Source organism: Molothrus aeneus, chromosome 3 (assembly GCF_037042795.1).
Source record: "Molothrus aeneus isolate 106 chromosome 3, BPBGC_Maene_1.0, whole genome shotgun sequence".
NCBI lineage: Eukaryota > Metazoa > Chordata > Aves > Passeriformes > Icteridae > Molothrus > Molothrus aeneus.
This window is the reverse complement of record NC_089648.1, coordinates 26,647,904-26,668,662: the sequence shown is the minus strand read 5'-3', so window position 1 is coordinate 26,668,662 and position 20,759 is coordinate 26,647,904. Positions and strand designations below refer to the sequence as shown.

The 20,759-nt window shown below is 46.1% G+C and overlaps 1 protein-coding gene across 1 annotated transcript in view; it reads left to right on the top strand.

Moving 5' to 3' along the window:
• The first annotated feature begins 18,804 nt into the window (after positions 1 to 18,804).
• PLB1 (phospholipase B1) overlaps positions 18,805 to 20,759 on the top strand; it is a 79,167-nt gene continuing 77,212 nt past the window's right edge. The window contains exon 1 of the mRNA XM_066547871.1: positions 18,805 to 18,856. Within this exon, the coding sequence (XP_066403968.1) occupies positions 18,808 to 18,856 (49 nt within the window). The 5' untranslated portion in view covers positions 18,805 to 18,807. The remainder of the gene's footprint in view (positions 18,857 to 20,759) is intronic.

Below are 20,759 nucleotides of genomic sequence, written 5' to 3'. Positions count from 1 at the left end.
ATGTAGTGTCTCCATGTTCTGCATGTAGTGGGGATATGGGAGCTGTTGTACCTAGTGCTGATAGAGTTGAAGTCAATAGAAAAAGGCCCAGGGAATTTCAGCTGGTATTGGGTCAGCCCCCTGGTGACTGGCCCAACAAAGCCTCTCCTAACATCCTAAATTAATCAATGCCAAACTGGGAGGAGTAGTAACAGCTGCATTGAAGGAAACATTCAGCTTCTAGGTGATGTTTGCCATTCCAGTTTTGCCCTCATTCCTCCTTCTCCTTTCCCAGTTGTGGCATTGCCTTCATATATTCCTTTCTTGTAGATGTGGAGACTGGGTAAGTCTCAATCCACTTGTGGTGTGATGGGATTTGGGACCAACATGCTGGGGACAGTAGCTCTCTGTTGTGTTTTTATAATTATTATTTAAATGATCTATTTAGTTCATCTGAACCTTTAATTTTGCTGCTTACTGTATGTAGGATCCACCTGGCCTTCATCCTAAATGAAAAGAAAAAAACAAAATGCAAACAAACCTAAGCCACCTCCCTTCTCCCTGGTCTCTTATTATTTATTGGCAGGCAGCCGTCTTGTGCCTGCTCCAGCAGATCTGCCCGCCATTAATTTAACATCCAGCCAAATCACATTCCTGGTGTTTGGTTGTTGCTTTTTTTTTTTCCCCCTTTTGGTTGTTGCTTTTTTCATTTTAAAACAGACTTCTGAAATGTAAGAAATCTTACTATCATGACACAAGATAATTTTCATTAGGAAGGCCAAGTCAAACATTTTAAGAGGTGGGGGGAACAATATACATTTATTTCTTATTTATTTATCATGTTTACATCTTTTGTTTTTCTGTTCAAGACTTGGATATAATAAAGAAAGCATTAAAATACTACAATCTTCTTTTTTTTTTAGGCTAATAATTTTTTTTTGATTCCTTAAATAAAATAATCTGACTTTTGTTGTTGTCTGTATAAAATGTAAAAAGAGATATGTTTTTAAAGATGCATTATCATTCCTCTGTGAACAGTAGGTGGAGTTCAGGACAAATCTCAGAGTACAAGATAATAATAAAACCCAATCCTGTTTTACTTAATTGTTCCCCTCCTATCCTGTATGATTAAAGGGTTATTCCACTTTCTTGTTTGTGGTTACTTGATGTTAAAACCATATTAAAATGTGTAGGAAATAGGTATCCAATTGTTTTTGCTCAGTGAGAGGATAAACTGTTGTATATATCTTGATATACTGTGTAGTTCAAAGTAACATCAGTAAGGGATAGTGCATCTTTATTAGAGAGATAAGTTACTAGTGTCACTAAAGTCTGCTTTAAGATCCTCAGATACAGAAAGGGCCTGGTTCTGATTCCACTCACGTGGGACAAACTGAAAGCATCAGCAGCCTTTTGCTGCTGTGAAGCAGGTGTCAGTAGTGAAATGAAGTCTCAGTGACTAACAGGTGACCATGAGGATTGTTGAAGGTTTGGGGGCACCATTATCTTTTTTTCCTCAGAAGTTTTAGATCATGGGTTTTCTTTTTTACTGTCTGTCTGCAGTGAAACAGTTTGCCACAGAGGTTCTTAAAGATGACTGCTGAAGTGGGACCTTTTTTTGCTCGTAGTGGTCTTGATGTCGTTCTTGCAGTCCTGGGGAATTTCATCCCTGAGGCATTCTCTCTGGTGTTGTCTCTTTTCTGTTCTTGTTATTTTACTGAATTACAGGCCTACAGTATTTGCACTAAAACAAAAAGCTTGTTTAGAGAAAGCTTGCTGCTACAAAAGAAAGAACGTATTAAAATGGTTTTGCTTTTACAATTTTAACTGAGTAGCATTTTGTAGAATAAAATCAATCTAGACTGAAAAGAAAAAATGACTTTTCTTTTTTCCTCTGCACCTTCTCCCCCCACACTCCTTTCTTTTCATCCAGTTCCTCAGTGGTATGATGTTCCCCCCTTCTCTTTTGGTGCTCAGTTGTAATGATTGGCTGTATTGTTGACTATGCTGCTGAGAGTTATGACACTTGTAAATCTCGTTTTAATGACATTGTGGACACTTTTGTATAGCAAGAACTAACTGGAGTTCTCTCTGTTAATTGAAGTCATTAAAAAGCTCCCTTTGCCATGAACAATTACAAGCTCGCATGTTCCTTCACTGTGAACAAATGGGTTCAGCATTGCCAGGTGGTTGCAGCACAGTTCAAGGCTTCTTTCACAAGAGCAGCTGCGATCCCCACAGCTGTTATCTGCAACAATGGTAGATGGGGCAGAGGCTAGGAGAGCAGCCCACCTGGGCTAAAAGGCAAATAAAGCACTAATCCTTTCATCTTGGCTTCAAAAAGGAAAGGGATAGAGGTAAAAAATATGTGCTGAGTTTTTTTGTTGTTTGTTTGTTTTAAATCTCCTCAACCAGAAGGAGTCAAAGCTTCTGCTCTGAAAACTTGGGGTGGGGAGCAGCATGGTTGCTTCACTGGCAGCAAGGAGGAGGTTAAGATGGAATTCCCTTGCATGCCTGGGGAAAACTTCAGCCTCTGGAGTGGAAGGAACTGAAATACATCATGTTAGGAGTGGAGGATGTCATATTCAAGTTCAAAATGAAACATCAGTGGGGAGGAGATGGGTGAATCATGGCCTGCCGTGCTGGCACCAGACCAAGCTTCTCCTTACTCCTGGACTTCCTTTAGAAGTAATGTCTGCTCTGGTTTCCTGCTGGTCCCTGTCCCTTGGTTTTTTACTCTCTTTTTCACTTTTTTTTTTAACCCCTGTGTTCTCACATTTCTGTGGGGAAGGAGATGAGAGATGTTGGATTAAGTTATGAAGTGTATGGAAACTATTTGTGAAGTTACAGGGAATGCTGGAGGTATCAGTCACCAGAAGAGGGAATACATGGACATGCCTGTGTGAAATGAGCTCAGCTCTCAGGAATCCATACTGTAGGAAAGTTGACATGAAATCAGCGTAGGAGGGTTTGAGCTTTAGAGCAGGACCCAGCCTTAGGGTTCTCTGCAGGGTCAAGGATGTACACAGGGGTAAGGGAGAGTCTATGAGAAGCTTTTTCTAAATGCACTTGTCTTGGTATGGCTAAAGGAAAAAGCAGATATTCTAGGGGGGGCACGGCAACTACAAGCAAATATGCCAAAGGAGCATCATCTCTTAATGTCTGACTGCACTGGGCCTCGGCCATGGGGGAGTCCCCATTTGATCTCCTACTGCACACAAGCCTTCTCCAACGGGAGTGCTTCCAGGATCTCCTGCCTCTCCAAGGGCTTTCCCATTAGGCTGCTGCACAGAGGCATCCAGCCTCGACCCTGTCAGACCAGCTCCTTTGGCAGCGTTTACCTCCGCTGCCCCCTCCCAAAAAAGACGAACAGGAGGATGTGGTCTTGCTCCCTAAGCTCGTGTTTGCTGACAGGGCCCTTCAGAAAGGCCTAATGCTGCTTGACTGCAAATCTGCTTGTGAGGCCTGGCCTCCAGCCTCACAGCAGTGACTGCCTCTGATCACCATTAGCTGTGGAATGTCCACAGCAGTTACTGTAACTGGGTTTTGAATGATGAAATTGCACAGCAGAGCAAACTCTTTTCCACCAGTCTTCTAGCTGTGGGAGGCCAAACTCTATCACCTTGACATGGAAATTATGTTTTTCCCAACATCCTCATCTTGGTTTAGATCACTTTACATAGGGAATTTCCCCTCCTTCTGAAACAGGCTCATCCTCCCTCTGCCCTGCAATGCCCTAACCCTGTGATGAGAGGGAGTGATCTGTATCTTACCACAGGGTAGGCAGAGTTGTACTAGAAGAGAGATCACCCATTTCTTTTGCAGGAAAGGTTGTGAGGGACATCTGCATGAAAAACTCTCCCATTAGGATCAGCATACATCCCAATGATGTCTTCAGTGCATAGAAGAATAAAAAGAAGCTCCCTGTTCTCGTTTGCCTTTCCCCTTCCCAGAATGTGAGACTCATCTCTGGAGTTCTCCTTGTGGTCATATTTCTTTCTGACCAAAGCACTGGCTCCTCTCTCCCAGCAGTATGTGTGGGTAGCTCGGTCTTCTTACATGGAGTGGAGATCCCACCTGGAACAGAGCTTTTGTGCCAAGAGAAAGCTGAGAGGAGTTGCCTGAATATATCATGCCAGAGGATCTCAAGTTGTCAGATGAAGGCTTTTGGTGATTTTTTTTTTCTTTTTTTCACTTTTACAATTTTATCTAGAACCTGGAGGAGCAGCTACAGGAACACTGCAGAAATTCTGCAGACAATGGAAAGAATAAGCACATGTTAAATCTGAAGAAAGCTTAATGGCAAGCAGAGCTGGAGTGGGAGTGTAGGGGAAAGGAGGGCATCCAGAATACTGGTTTGAAGTGATGTTTCCACTGCCATGTGGGAAGGATGTGACAGAGAAAAACGGTGACATGGTTACTGCATCAGATACCCCAAAGTGGAAAAAATGATGCATTAATAAAAAAACCAAACAAACCAAAGCACTACACTATATGGTCCTATTCTACTGATGGCTCTATGTCCTGAAATTTCATATCATCATACCAAGTGTTTTCTGCTCAGTCTCACATGGTACTAGAGAGGCCCCCATTCAGCAGTGCCTGGCCAGTGTCAGGACAATGAACAGTGCAGATGGATTTTCAGATGGGTGGAAGCTGCTGGCACCCTCTCACAGGGCTGAGGTTTAAATGAAAGGTTTTCATGTGTGTTCCAGTGTAGTGAGATCCAGTACACCTCAGGAAGATACTCCTTGGTGAAGACAGGACAAGGCTGGGGGGAAAGGCCAAGATAGCTGGGAATATTTGGCTATGAGAGAAGAAGGCTAAGGGAGGATCTTACCAAAGTGTGTCAATACCTGGTGGGGGTAGGGAGCAAAGGACATGCAATCATACTCTTCCCAGTAGTGCCAAGCCACAGGATGAGAGGCAATGGTCACAATTTGTAATAGAGGACATGAAGGTAACTTTTTCACTGTGAAAGTGGTCAAACAGTGGCACAGGTTGACCAGGGAAGTTTGTGGAGTCTCCATCGTTGGAGACATTCAAAACTAGACTGGACATGGCTCTCAGCAATCTGCTCTAACTGACCCTGCTTGAGCAAAAGGGTGGACTGAACACTCTCCTGTGATGCCTTCCAACCTCAACCATTCTGTGTTTCTGCTTTTCATTCCACATAGTCCTGAAGGAATATATTGTGAGCATATTTCTTTCCCCCTCACAGTGCTATCTCATCTGAACCCCAGAATTCCTCTGTACTAAATATCAGCCTTTTGATGCTGGCTGTGCAAGGTCAAACAGATAAAGACTAAGCTGGGAGGAGGCTATCATGGCAGACAAGAATGTAAACTGTTCAGCTTGTTGCAGTGTGAGTGTCAGATTTCCTTTTTAATTTTGCATGCTCCACTCCACAGACTAGCGTGGGGGAAGAGAGGGAGACAGGCCTTACATGGCTGTGATCTAGATCCTGCATCCCACAAATGACTCTCTGCAAGTCCACAGGTAGTGCCAGGAACTGTTGCCTATCTGCCTTTTGCAGGCTTTCCTACTGTTTTTCACCTCTCAGACAAAAGTAGTTTTTCAAGTTCCCTGGAAAGGTAAATAAGAATCTACAGCTGATGATCCTAGGTGAGCTCGTGGGTTAGGCACAATCCATTTATTGAGCAAAGAGTTCCCTCTGGCCCCCCACCCTGTTTCTGTAATCCTGGCTGGGCTCTCAGACTCGGGGAAATTCATCAGTGGCTCCTAATGATGACACACTCGTGCTGATGATTACTGATGTGAGCCACCACAGCAGGAGATGCTGAGTTTGGGCAAAGGGAGGAAATAGGTCAGTTCTTTTCCTTTGGGTAGCTCAAGCTATTCAAGCACTGGGTGCTCTAATTTACTAATTCCTGTTTGAGTTGCTTATATCATATTACTGCTCTGCAATGTACTTCATTTAGTTTTGAAACTTTTGTTCATGTTAATGAGGGCAGAGCAACAGACACCATCCTGTGGGCTTTAAAGGCCCACATGCCAGAGGCCCATGAATAATCTAGGGGAAAGGTGAGCTCACGAGCCCTTCAGGTCTAAGATTGCCCTATGGTCTAGGGAGGCACAGCCCTGCTCTGACCCCTCAAGGCTGGAGCTTTGGGCAGCCCATCAGGAGCAGCAGTGAGCAGCACCACAGCCTGTGCCTCGGGAACTGGCTGCCACTGCCTTTGTTCTAGGCTGATGCTGACTTGAAAGGCTGCAACCCTTCACTCCTCCTTGGCTGCTACAGGTCATGGGGGTGATGGGAGACCTTGGCTGCCTTTTGTAGCCTCGGATTGAGCAGCGAGTTTGTGAGCCACAAGGACTGAGATTAAATCTCTGCTCTGAGCAGTGTTCTGAGGCCATACTGGTATCTAATTACATTCTCCGCTCCTGGCAGCTGAGGAAATGAAGATCTGCCTGTGACACTGCCTGTGGTAAAAGGGAGGGAATAGGAAAGTACAGTGATGCCTTCAAAACATCAGCTTCAGGTGCTTCCCTTGACCTCGGGTGTCCTCTTCTGTCAGCACCTGCAGCTGGGATAGGTGCTCATCCTGGAGTGATGATCCTCCTCCCCCTGCTCTTGTTATCCTGGTGGAGTGAGGGGTTTGCTAGAACTGTATTCACCTGTGGCCAGGCTGTTCCCAGATAGGTACAAGGAGCAAGGTTGCCCTGCGGTGGCACAGAGCAGGAGCTGTACAGTGATGGTCTTGGCAACTCGAAGTCCTCCAAGATGCACCTGGCTGGAGGAGATCCCTGATTGCATAGGGCTGCCTGTCCTATAGGACTGAAGGAAGGACCTCCTGATAGTATGGCTGGCTGTCTTACAGGGTAGGTCTATCCCCCACTCCTGGTGACTGGTTCCAATTCTGGTTTTCTTTTGTCACATGGCTACAACTCTTTTTTTTTTTTTTTTTTTTTTGTGCAGCTGTTGCCATTTCTTTGTTCACCAGGAGCAGTGGCAGCTCCAAGGGCACGTTTCTGGTGGCAGGGAGGGAGGCAGACTATTTCTACTGTGGGGCTGTACAAAGGGCTAAATCCTGTGACCCAGTGCCATGGGGGAAGAAAGCCATTACTAATCCCTACCATATAGCGGCTCCGCCTGCCCAGCAGGATCAATGGCGCCATCTCAGCCCCATTATGTTGACTCTGAATCAGCAAGGAACGCCTAGCAGCCGGGAGGAGAGGGCTCCTCCCTGTGTGGGGTACGGTTGCCCGCCTACAACTCTGCCTACCCTGTGGGACAGTCAGGGCCTCCTTTCCTCCCCCCTCATTTTGGAAGAGGCAATGAGGTGCTCAGTGGTTGCTTATGGCCACAGGCTAGCCCCGAGCCCACAGGACGGGCAGGGCAGAGACCCTGCCAGGATCAGGTGTGCCAGGCTCTCCAGCCCCGGGAGCACGGGGCGAGCACGGCACCTGCGCACCCTCCCGGCTGAGGCCAACCAGTTCTGCTGGCCGGTGGAGGCAGGGCTGGGTCCTGGAGCCATTTCCAGGGAGCAGGGAAAAAGCAGGGGGCAGCTGCCTCTTTGTCCCCACATTCACACAAGGCTGGGACTCCAGCATTTGGGAAACGGTCGCCCTGTGCTGCTTGCGAAAACAAAGGGCGACCGCTTTTCAGACGATACCATTTAAGGAGTTCCCCAGCTTAGTGAACCTCGGCTGACCTCAGGGTATACCGAGTTTCCAGCTCAGCAGAGCAGCGTTTCTGTGGAAGGCACGCAGCCCAAAACTTCCCTCGTTGCATCTGGGGAAGGGGGGGCTGCCGGAGCATGGGCAGAGAATGACAGCGCACAGAAAAAAAGGTGATGTCGGTGACTGACTGTCGTGTGCAGCCAGACCCTTCCTAGGAAGGATGTTGCAGTCCAACAGGATCAGCTTGAATGTGAAGCAGCTGCAACAGCTTTTGGCAGGCCCTGGGTCAGAGGAGGAGGGGAGGGTGCCAGGCCCACAGCGCCACTGGGTGCTGCGTGTTGGGGCGCAGGAGCAGCGCCCCAGCAATGCAATGTTTACAAAGGTGAAAAACATTAACAACGTGCAATATGCTCCTCCTGTTGTTTCAATAAGATCAAGGTGTGTACAGGAGAGCAAATGTGTGTATCTACATGCGCACACACACGCACTCGCTCGGGCTGGTGCGGGCTATCGCTCGGCGCAGGATTGTTCCAGCCAGGCTGCAGTCAATACTGACAAATACAGTATACGTCCCGTCTTGCCCACAGCAGTGAGGGAGCTGCGGCAGGCTCAGTGCTTTCCTCCCTCTTGTGAAAGACCTGGGGTGTTTTCAGCAGTGTGGGGAGCTCGGGTCCCGATCGCCTCGGGTCCCAACAGTGCGTGGTGCTGCTGCTGCACCAAGAGAAGTGGAGAGGAGCGACTCCCAGCCGGGCGCCTTCCTCACCGCCAGTTCACCCCTCTATGCTCTGCCCGCTCGGCGTGCTGCAGGAGACAGGGGTTCAGGGTAAGAAGACGAAAAAAAGAAGAAAAAAAAATAGCATGTGAGATCATATAATTAAAGATGGTATCAGAATGTCTAATTAGGATGACTGAGAGAACTTGGCTGGGAGACGCAGCCAAGAGCTGAGTTAGTGTGTTTGCCAGTCCAAAGCTCCTTAACAGTAATTAATCCTTAAATGTCCAATTGTTCAGAGTTCAAGGAAACACCTCCTACTACTGTACTTTGTGTTCCTGTTAAGCAAGGAGACACAGCAGGGCGTGTGCCCTTATTCTGTAAGAGCGACACGCCTAGGGGTGTTGTTAGGAACTAGACCGAAGGTTGAGTATAATTATTAACTACCTAAGAGTTCCCAGCATTGCACAATTACCCAAGCCGCCTTGCAGCTGTGCACTCGCCCTGTTTGGGTTTTTCATAGTTTTTTTTTTTTTTTCCTTTCTTTTTAAAATAGAAATGCTGAGCTTTAGCAGTGATATGTACGAATCCTACTGAAGTGTCATCTGCTCCCTTTCCAGTGTCCATTGTGCCACTGAGTTGGGATGCAGTAGTGGAGGGGAATGAGGGCAGCACATATGCCTATATATACATACTGTATGGCAGTCTGTTTCAGCCCCTCGCTGAAACTCAATAGGCTTATTTACATCATTTGCAAATTTGACCCAGAGATTTTCCCTTTGTTTTGATGCTGTCAATGACTTTTGCATTAGCATAAAAGCCTTGGCTATTTACTCTGGGGTTTTTCATTCTGTTTGCATTTTTGAGGTGTGTTGTGTTGGGTTTTTTCCCTTTGCTAATATTAAGCGAGGGGAAAACCTGGAGGAAAGAGGTAGGTTTGACACGATAGGTGAACTGATCTGTTTGTCCTGCTACAGGGCTTCTGCTGTTGTCAGCCCCTGAGTGAGGCGGTCACTGGGATGGTTGAGAAGGGGTGCTGAGCTGTGGGCAGCTGGCTCTGGCCACAGCAGGCAGGTGGGTTTGAGGAGCACAGGGCACCGCTGTTTGGTGCCTTCAGGAAATCCCAACTCAGCAGCGGCATCACACCTCGCTGGCAGACAGGAGGGGAGATGTGTCATTTCCTCAGGTGCATCATCATCTTTTAAGTCGTGTTTCTGTGTTTTTATCCTCTCCCATCTTTTCTTAATTGAACCTTTCTGGTGGGCGTGGTGAGGGCCCAGCTGGGAGCCGGCCGGCCAAAGTCGCTTCTGGAGGGGATCATTAACTCGGGCGTCAGCCAAGGCCGTTTAGTGTTTATAAAACGCAGACAATTAAACACAGTCGCAGCCCTGCAATGCTATAATTGGAAAGCAGACTGGGACCATGTCCACCAAGGGGGACCGGCTCCCTGGCACCGAGGAGGGATGGGCGGGCAGGGCTGTGCTGTCCTGCCAGCCCAGCCAGACCCGGACAGGGCTGCTCCGTGCAAACGCCCAGCTGGGAGGGCCCCGGCCCTGCCGGGCCTGCGTGCTGTGGATGTGAAACAAAGGCTTGGGAGGGGAACAAAGGAGAAAAGAAGGGACTTGCCCAAGGCCAGATGACAGCCAGAAGCTGGCTGGGTGCCTGCCTGGCTCCCTGGGTGCAGGCTGCACTGTATCCCTGTGGGTCCATGGCAGAGATAATAGCATTGCTTCTACAGGCATGTATCAGGGGATGAAGGCCCTTCCCCTGCCAGGCCACCATATAGGGAGGCAGAAGGGACTGGTGGTCGCCCCCATGGGATTTGGAAATAGCCACTAACTGAGCCCTGGACTCCAGGCTGGCTTCAGGGTCACAGTGGGTGGGGAGTGGGGTGGTTGGGGCTGTTCCCAGATAATACGGTACTCCTGCAACCCAGCCTCCACCCAGTCTGGTGCCACAGCACCTAAGGCCATTGATGGCTGTTCCCCACCAGTGGCTGAATGGCCACTGGGAGCTGCATCAGGCAGCTCTCCAAGGCTTCTGTGAAGTCTTCTCTCCAAGCTCTCACTCTCCAAGGCTTCTGTGAAGTCTGGCAAGCGAGGAAGATGCTGAGTACTGAAATGGGATTGCCATAGCCCTGCTCCAAGCTCTGCAACTGACTCACTGTTTCATCATGAGCACATCACTTCACCTTTTTGTGACTCAGAATTTTCATCTATCAATTAGGGATTTAGGAGGTTTAATTAAGGTCTGTGAAGCCCTTTGAGATCCTCACTTGAAAGATGCTGTGCAGGCATAAAGCGCTGTACGCAATGAAGAAAACAAGAGAAATTAAAAGCTCCAGACGAGAGAGAGGAGAGGGCAGGTTTCCCACTGCTTGGTCTCCCAATTACATGCTCCTTGTTAGGATGGCAACCTCACTTTAACCTGTGGACAAACGAACTTGTTCACCCCTTCTTGCAGCAGACAGGCGATGACGTGCAGCAGTGTCTTACTCACTAGTTAGCCTTCAGTCATCTTTCCAGAAGTATGAGCAAACAGTGAAGGGGGAAGGGACAAGGGCGGGTGAGGAGTATGAATTCCAGAGAAAAGGGAAGTATCAGAAAGCAAGCTAAGATGTGCAAGGGCCTTTATCACTGCTGTTGGGATCTAGCTTTGCACAGTAACAAACAGGAACAGATTTCATCTGTCCCTAGAGGTACGTGCCCTGGAGCAGGGAAGAGCTGATGAATTACAGCAGAGAGGAAGCAAGGGAGTCTTCTTATGCAAGACATCTCTTTCAGTGTCAGAGAGGAGATAGATTCAAGGAGTTTGAGGGAAGCATTTGAACTTAGCTAAATGAAAAGTTGTTTTATCTATTTTTTTTAAGGAAAAGGCCTTGTTTGCAGAAGCCATGGAACCCATGCTCTGAAGCTTGTGCTTAAATGTAGGCATAAGCTTAAGGCCTTTGCTGAATGGGGACATGCCCAGATTTATTTAGATGCTTGGTGGAAACCAGGTGTAAGGGCTGGGAATCTTACAGCAGTGATATTAACAGGACCTCGAAGGTCCCAGGGAGCCATAGAAAGCAGCAATATGTGAACAGCCTTGCTGTACTATTCATAGGCACAGGTTGACCTCGGGGGGAAGGAGTGGGCAAAAAGCAAGCTCCGTCTCCAATCTTTATTTTCTCCCTTGCTTGCAGTACAAACAACCCTGTGGAAGCAGGCTCCTGTAGGTGTGGTCTGTGTATGCACTCGAGGGTGTGCCGCTTTGTTGTGTTAAAAGGACCATTCCTCACCTGAAAGCAAGTTTCCAGGTTGTCACTGACATTAACATCAAAACTCGTGACCCCTCCCATCCCCCACTTGCATACCTTCCCTCTTATGTAAGAAAAACAGAGATGCCTGTTGAGATGAAACCCAAACTAGTCCCAGGTTTGGTGTCTGCCTTCATTCCACACTGCTCTGGGACCCCTCTGCCCATCTTTCTTCTGAGCTGGTAATTGCTGCTGGCTAGAACAGCAATCAGAGCAGCCATCCTCACTCTTCTCTTTCTCTCCTAAGAAAACCTCCCCCAGTCCATCCAGCTTTCCTTAAGGTTTCTTAAGCTTTCTGTTGGGCTGGCTGGTCTGTTATAACTCCATACTTCTGAAACTGCTAGTGCCCCAAATTTGGCACAAAGCTTAGCATTAGTGAGCGCTGTTTTGGAGTAAAACAGAATAAGGACTTTCTCTGGCATACTTATGACACTCCATTAATATATCCCAAAAGAAATGTTTTTTTTTTTTTTGCAATTGCAGCATACTGTTGACTCATTATATGATCCACTCTAATGCCTCCAGATCCTTTTGTGTAGTACTGCTGCTTAACCAATTTTTCCAAGTCATCCATTTGTGCACTTAATTTCTCCTTCCCAATCGTAGTATTTTGCTGTGTTTTTATTGAATTTTATCCAGTTGATTCTGAGTAGCTTTTGCAATTTATTGAGATCACTTGAAACAATAACGTGCACATTAATTGTTCAGAAAATCCTATGGACAGGCCCATGCCTGCACCCATAGCTGGTTCCAGAGCCCAGCCTTTCCATCTTAAAAACAAAGGCCTCTAGCACTTGATGGCATTCTTGCAATATTCTGCTGAAATGTCAGGATGAAGCCTGGCAGAGCTGTGAATTTTGGAAGACTCTTTCAATAGAAATATGGAATAAGAGCATCTGTTCAGCTGGCAGTGGCTTTTGGTCTCCAATCATCTAGTGTTGGTTTGAATCACTGTTATTTTCTGTATTATTTCTGGTCTTGAAAGCATGCAGTCAGTGGAAACATACAAGCTGGGAATTGGCTTCTGACTATGAGGGAGGATGTGGTGGCATACCTGGACAAACGCTGGTCACATCAGGAATCCCCTGGCATGGATTTCTCATCCTAGGGGCTGGAGGTACAGCTCCTCCCCACTCTAAGCCGAAAGGTCAGGATACTTGTGTTCAGGAGTGGAAATGTGGAAATGTGGGAATTTGGTGTCCTCTGGTGGCAACTGCGAGAGTCTACAGCTGGCAAAAGCAGGCGTGACCCTCCTCACGCAGTTTGTCACCCAGGCCAGCTGGCCATGTGCTCTAGCCAGAGCACTGATGCTCGTTTCTGCCCTGCACTGTAAATATTTCTAGTCCAGTCTGGCTTCTGTAGTTTCTGTATGCTCACCCCTCCTATTTATTTTATGCCCATTTACTTGCTTCCCTTTCTGGAGTGCTGAGCTCTGCGTGACTTCGGGTTTAAGATTGACTTGATGGTGTTTGCTTGCCGTTCTCCTGGGATTTCTTTGCCTCACAAAAGGAAAATTTAGTTTCTGTAAGCACCTCTTCACACTTACAGAAGGCTTCAGCTGCTTGGCCTTGCACAGTCCTTTAGTAAAATAAGTGTGTCTGTGTCCAAAGGCCTTTCCGCCCCCTTCTCTAAGCACTGACTCTGTTACCCACATGCTTGCCTCAATGCAGTTCCACTCATTGGGTGAAAGAAAGACACAGAGCACCTGGACAGCCCATGTTTGGCTCTTTTGGCCACAAAACAGGAGAGAGCAAATCAGAGCATTGCATAGATGTGAACACTATTATGGGAGGAGGTGTTTGGCGCAATTTGTTTTGTGTCAAGTACATGAAGGGAGCACACCAAGCCATATGCTCCTGGCTCCAGCAGCTTCTGTTGCTAATGGACAAAACCTGAGCAACCCTGAGGGCTGTGGAATGTAAAAGTTTCTAAGAGTTTGGTGCAAATGCAGCCAGAGAAGTCAAACAGTCTTATCCCATATGGGGAAAAGCAGCCTTACCTCCTCTCCCTGTTTCAATCGCTATACTACCACTTGATAGTCTCCTCTCTTTCAAGAGCAGCACAAGTATTAATGATGTACAAGGAATATAGCACATCTGGGGCAGGCTCACTGAGGTCAAAGGAATACGGGTTTTGATGCTAAAGACAGGCTGAGAAACAAACTTCTGTGGGGGAGTCGGGTAAACAGAGGATTTTTAGGATGTGCATAGGTGGACTGGCAAGTCTGGGACACCGTGGCACCCAGACAGCCTGACCCCACAGAATCTATATGTTGCACCTTCATGTGGGAAGAGCTTCAGAGAGCACAGGAGAGTCAGGAGCTTCCCACACTGGCCGCTGCAATTACAGCTCTGGCTGACAACAGAGCCCCTTTGTGGCATGAATACAAACAGCCAAAAGCTGGCACTGCCTTGGGAATTTTATAGCTTAATGGAAAAGAACAGGAGAAAGGAAATACTCGTGTTTTTATTTTACAGAGAAACACAGCACTTTGAGATGACTCCTTCAACTCACAGCAGTGCTTATTTAGGTGCCTGATTTCCTTGCAGATGTTTGAGCATTAGGTACTTTGCATGCGAGCAGCAACAAACTCACCCAGAGACACAGGAAGGGAGCACACTGTCTATCAGAGGCAGGCAGACTGCTTCCCTTTTCTATCTGCCTTCCTGCCAGCACTGCTTTCTCAAGGCTGTGGTAGCTCTGGTGAACCCTTTAAAGTCTGTGGCTGTAAACAGGGCTCCCCAGAAATGAGCTTTATCTTGTGATTTGATAACCAAGGGGCCAACTGAGGAGGCCACAGGAAGTATCTGGTCCCCAGCTTCTTGCTGCTTACAGGCTCAAGCGAATCCTCACAACACAGAAAAGTCAGTAAAAATAGTCTTTAGCAGAGGATCTTTAAATCTTGGCTTCTGCTGTTCTCTGTCTGTTCAGAGTCCTCAGCAGCCTTGCAGCAATCAACAGGCTTCAGGGGCTCCTGCCCCAAGGAGCTGGGAGGATTTCAGCCTACGGCATGATCTGCAGCTTGCCTGTATCAAAGGCCCAGCAGCTGCGAGAACAGGCAGAGAGGAGCAGTTCCAGCTTTTGCTGCAGAGGGCACTGTGTTTTTGTGACAAGCAGTGGGGATTGAGGGACCCGGGCAGATACAGAAGCTGCAAAGGCAGGCTGGACACCACTGGCCTCTCTGCAGCACCGAGCAGTCGGTGCAGATGGACTTTAGGCTGTGCTTTGGTGCCAGCCACACATGAGTGGCTAAAGGGCTTGATTGCTTGAGTGCCCTCAGCAAGCAATCAATCTGTGTGGGAGGTTGTGCCCTGCTTAAGGGACAAGGAGGAAATTTCAAGTTTCATTCAATTAGTAACATTGGATCAGAGTTTTTGTTGTTATGTTTCTGCCTTCAGCTGCTGGTAGGTGCTTGCTGGAGAGCACTGCTTCATAGCTCATCCAGAAATGGGTATAATTGCAGTGGTGACCTTTCTTATTTCTGTACTTACTGCCACAGCTCAGGTCTTTATAGCAGCTATGCAGATCCTAACTATAAAAGTCAGAGTCCAACCATGCTCTGAGCTTAGAAAAATATAGGGAAGTGTATTTGAGGCCTTGTGTTTGCATTTTTTTAACCAAGATTTCTTTTCTAAAGCCATTTTAGAAATAATTCATATCCTTCCCACCTGCCAACTCTCCAAAAGCCTGAGTTTTTTAGAGGAGCGCACTAAGCATTACAAGGCCTTTGGCCCACTGTCAGTAATCTGACCGTATGCAGATCAGTGCTTTCCAGTTCCGCATTCACGTTTGTGTTCTTCGTTCCTTGGGGGATTTGCGCTCCCTCCAGCAGGTGGTAGCAGCCTCCTTCAGGCTGTGCAGCTCTCCTGCCTGCTGCCGCAGAACTGCTGCCCGATGATTCATGTCCCTGCCTGCCCCTGGCCTCACTTGATCTCCTCACCCTCTACTGCATGTCTGAACTTCCCTGAGGAGGAAGATCTTCTGTTTAGCTCCAGAGTATGCACTAAATTTACCAGCAGTGTGAATCACAGCAGGAGGAGGCAACGGCACAACATCACAAGGACACATGACATGTCTTGCTTTTGTATATGATTTATTCCTAATGTTTTTGTAAGCACTGTCATGTTCTACCCATCATGGATGGGTGCCTTATAGATGAAATAATTCAGGGATATGCTTCCTAAATACAAAATTCAAGATCTAATGCCTTGCCAAGGCAGTAGGATTAGCTGAAGCAGTGACAGGTCACAAACAGGCTCTATCTTCAAATTAAATGGAAACTCGGTCTGCTTTGTACTTCCACAAGAAGTCCTCTGCTATGCCAGTGTAACATGATAGTTTTGTGGATGCAAGAATATTATCCACTGATATGTGACCTTTTCTTATTAGCAATTGAGTAAGCTACCTCCCTAACTTACTCAGTACAAGTACAAACATCTTGGGTTTAATTATGAGTGGTCAAATGCTATGGAGTTTTTGTCTGTTTGTTTTTATTGTTGGGGTTTTTCCTCTTTTAATGTGCAGCCATGCTTTCATTATTTGTATTTTAAAACAGCAGTCTTATAGGTGAGTATTTAGATAGGTTGAAAGAGTTTTTGGGTTTTGGTACTCTGTATGAATAAAAGAAATGCCAGAAAAAGCTCTGTTTAACAGAGGAGGTAAGGAAAAGCTTAAAGACAAGCTAAAAAAAATCCCATGGCTTTCCCAGCTGTGGCTCCCATACCAGGACGCTTTAGGTACTTTATAAGCCACCTAAAAATGCGGCAATGAACCAAAGAGTTTGGCTAATATGCTTTAGCATCTGTGTTTGAGTATCTGTTTGGGTGTTGCTGGCTTTAAAACTGTAACTGGGACTTCACTATTTTTTTTTTTGGGTGTAGACCTGTGAAACAGGTCTTTTGATTGAGAACATGCCAAGGCACAAAACTTCTGCTTTTCACCACCAAATCTCACTCAAAACTCTTCTGTGCCAGTTCAGTTGTGAGCCTTCTCCATCCAGGGCAAGCAGCAAGAAGACTCACACAATTCAGGCAGGGTTAACTACCAGGCCTAGCTAGCTCCTTGTCCCACCTGAGCAGCAGCAGGCACTTTAGGGAAGACACAAGATCTTCTGTGTTGATCATTAGGCAATCAAACATGGGTGCAATTCCCTAAATACCATCAGCTGAGGGTTCGCTAATGGTCTGGAACTCTCCTTGCCTTCTGTAGCTGCATCTAGCTTTGTCCTTGCAGTAATGTAAAAGCCTTAATTTGCTCTAGCACCTTCTATATCTAATAGAAAATTCACTCTTCTCCCTTTTGCAAACTTTTTTGATCTTTGCTGCCACTTGTTATTTGCTATTTGGTCTAGGAGCTATTTTGATCCTTTGGTGGTGGGAAGGAGTGTTTACAAGAGATTTGCAAGCCTTGAAGTTAATGCTGTTTTGCTTCTGGAACATGTCAGTGTATAAAGGCTAAACTTACTCTTGGATCTGTGGTTTATGGCAAATGAATGAATTATTGCTACCTTCCTTTTCATGTTTTTCTTGGTGTACAATGAGGAAGAGGCTTTCTGGGTTTTAAACACTTCTGGGTCTTCAAGAAGTCTGTTTCTCAGACTTTTGATAGCGGGAGCTTTCCCTTGAGGAGTGAAGCAGCCACAGATGTAATGACAAAACGCACCAAAGGTGACTCCCATCCATGCAGAGACTGTGCAATGCCACCTTGACTGAGAGGTGATAATGGTGCTGAGCAGCTTCCCCTGAACCTCCCTCATTCTGACCAGCTGCTTGGGACTTCCACTGCAGCTCAGCCCAGGCAGGGCTTGCTGGTGTGTTGTTGTGCCCTGACAGTGAGTAAAACTTTAACTTTTCATTACCTTACTGGTTAGAGTTTGGGTGTCAGACTGTTTCAGGTGTGAGACCCCCAAGCAGAATGAGCTCATCCTTGTCAGACTTGAACATGCAGATATGTCTGAGGTGAGAAGCCCCTTGTGCCGGTATGTTTTTGCTGAGTTGAGGGTGGAGATTCAGCGGGTGGAGGAATGCTTTCCCCTGTCTATATACATTCCTTCTTGCATGTTGCTCTGAATAGTAGCTGTTTATGTTCAGAATTAGTATAGCATTCCTGGTTTTTGAAAAGAAATGAGCACAAGGTCTACCTCCAGCATGTTCCTTCAAAGAATGTCAAATTTTTATCATGAAAGAACAGAAAGCCAAAATAAACAAAAACCCCTTTGAAGGATGGGTTAGACTGCCTGAGTTGGGTGTGCTAGTGGCTTATTTAAGGATTTAAAGCTCTTTACTTAAGCAGACTCCCATTATTCATGTAGGAGCTCTCTCTGGGTGTCTGTGGGCTCAGAAGAGGCCAGAGGTCGCTCTGGTGCTTTGTGTGAGGCCAGCAGGCTGCCCTTCAGAGGTCTGGTGCTGTAGTTGAGGCACAGTGGTAGTCTCACTGGGGGATGTTTGTTGTATCACAGCCTAGCTGGCATTTCTGCATGCTCTTTGACTCTGCTGAAGTGACTGCTACTGTGACAGTGTCACAGCAAGGGGTTTGGAGACCTGTGCAGCGTGAGGGCAGAGTTACAGTGCTTGTCTGGCACTGCTCTGTCATGGGAAACACTGCTGAGGCACAACCCAGTGAAGGAAAATCTGCCAGAAGAGGAACTAGCAGAAGAGAAACAGGCCCAGCATGAGTCTGGTTGAAGGCAAGAAAGGAGCACAGGTAGGGAAGGAGACAAAAGGAGGAGCACAGCCTTCCTCTTTGGGTGGGTGTGGGCTGCTGCATAGAGTTCAGTTGTCCTTGTCACCTCAGGAGGAGAAGCTCCTTCCCCTCCTGGCAGGGGCAGGCTAATGCCAAACTAATATGTTATGTATTGCCTGAAAGAGCCTTGACCCTGCTGGAAGCTGACTCATGTGATCTTGGTCCTTAGATTTGCTGGGAATTCTCCTGAAAAATGGCCAGCTCTGTCTGAACAAAGTGAGAGGAGCTGTGCCCTTCTTTGACCCTTGGATGGGCAATGAAATGAGATATCATCGTTACTTTGCTTTCCAAAGGTAGAAGCTATTAAGTTTTATGGCTGCTGAGCTATCAGCTTTTAAGGTATAAAGGAAAAAAAGGAAGAGAATTTCTTTCTTTTCAACCTTAACATCTAACACAGAGCACTCCAGGATTATCATTCATAGAGGTGGTTACCATGAAGCTATTGTTAGGTGTGCTGTTCCTTTGGTTGCTCTCCTCAGAAGGTAAGTTTTGGAAGGCCCTTTGAAAATTTGCATTGCACAGTATTTGGGAACCTCTATTTTTAGTTGTTGCAAGGTGGGTGTACAGCAGGAGTTTTAGAAGCAGTATGAAGAAAATCTGTGAGTAAAACTGTGATCTTAAATGCAGTTGTGGGTATGTTTGATCATTTTTTGATGAAGATGTGTTCATTGGTTTGCACTGTTCTGGCGATAGACTGTGTCTTAGGCGCTGAAGCATTCTGGTGAGAGAAACTTCACCAAACAATTAAACTAGCAGTGAGATCTGTGCCAAAATGGTGCAGAAATTCAAGCAAGCAACAGAGGCTTTCTCTGAATTCATAGCTATGATCATCTTCTTTTCAGTGATAGAAGATGAAGTGAAAGGTTAGTCAGCATCCTGGCATTCTAGGCATTGTTCAGATTTCTGTAATATTCAGGGTAGGGGGGAGCCCTTATTCCCTATACTGGGACTCTGAAGCCCATGTTTGGTGCCAATGATGTTTTTATAGGTGCTTAAGACTGAAAATGCTGTGTATGCTTTGGCTTTACTGGCTCTGGGCTTCACTTGTCTGCCTGTAAGAAAATAAAGATAACCAGTAATAGTGCTTTACCTTAGCAGTAGGCTGTGATGATCACTATCTTCAGAGGATTATAAGGTGCTCTGGTAAATAAAAAACTGTTAGGAGGTTTTGGTTCCTGAAGTAATCAGAAGAAGATTGTAACATCTGAGCTTTTTAATTTCGTGAAAAATATGCACGGTGGTTGCAGTTCCTCTGAAAACTCTATCCAGGAAAAAAGATGTTGATTGAGAGCAGCCTATAAGAATTGTTTGTTGAAACATATTAACTGTAAGAGTAAGGGAGAAAGGAGTTAGAATCTTTCTACCAAATTTTGGGAGAATTGTCTGAAAAATACTTTCTTTTTCATGTCAAGAAAATTGAAAATACAAGTTAGAATTATTCAATGGTATAGTAAGGGAGTAACTATAATACTGGGAGTAGCAGGAGTTTAAAAAGTCATCCTATGGAAAGTGTAAATCCAAAACAAACTAAAAAGTCATTTGCCTGAAGAGGTTAAATAATCAGCTAAGACAAAAATTAACCTGAAGAGAAACAATGAATCATTTTTAAAGGAATGAAAACCAATAAATCATTTTCCAAATTCTTCTGAAACATGGAGTCGGCAGGACTGACTGATGCATAAAAGAAGGCTGAAGCCTGACAAATTCTTTTTGTCTTTGGTGTCCTTGCATAACAGCTTAAGAAAGGCCTTGCCCTGCAGGCCTTTCAGCATGGGGGACAACAGGAGTAACAACCAAATCCTTGAACAAACTGATGACAAATAGTAAAAGAACTGCCAGGATTAGATGATACCCACCCAAGAGAGGGAGCCAAGCAGAAACGTGAACATGTCAATTTTATTAACTGTGATGCTCATATTGGTCTGTGTTGGGATGTGGGCTCTGCACATGTTCAGAAGTGATCTGGATAAGGGTGGATTCTAACTTGCTGATGCAAAGCTGTTCAGGATGCTCAGAATGAAAATTTAGACTAAGTTTTCCCCTTGTACATTATCTTATCTATGTGTGTGTTATGGTGGACTCTGAATAGATACTGCTTGACCCCAGAACACAACTGTCTGAAGACATCAGTGCTAGTGATAGTCAAGAGAAATTATTTTAGCAGTTAGCAAGAGAACAACATAAAAACCATGTCGCTGCTGCTGTGTACAGGGCCATGGTTCACCTACATCTTGACAGTGGTCTGGATTTTTTATCTCAGAAAAGATGTAGTAAAACCTAGGAAGGGGATAAAGGGGGAGAGTGGTCAGACTTAGGAAAAAATTTCAACGTGAAATCAGAGAAACTGACTCTTCAGCCTGGAGAAGAAGGGATAGGTATATGATA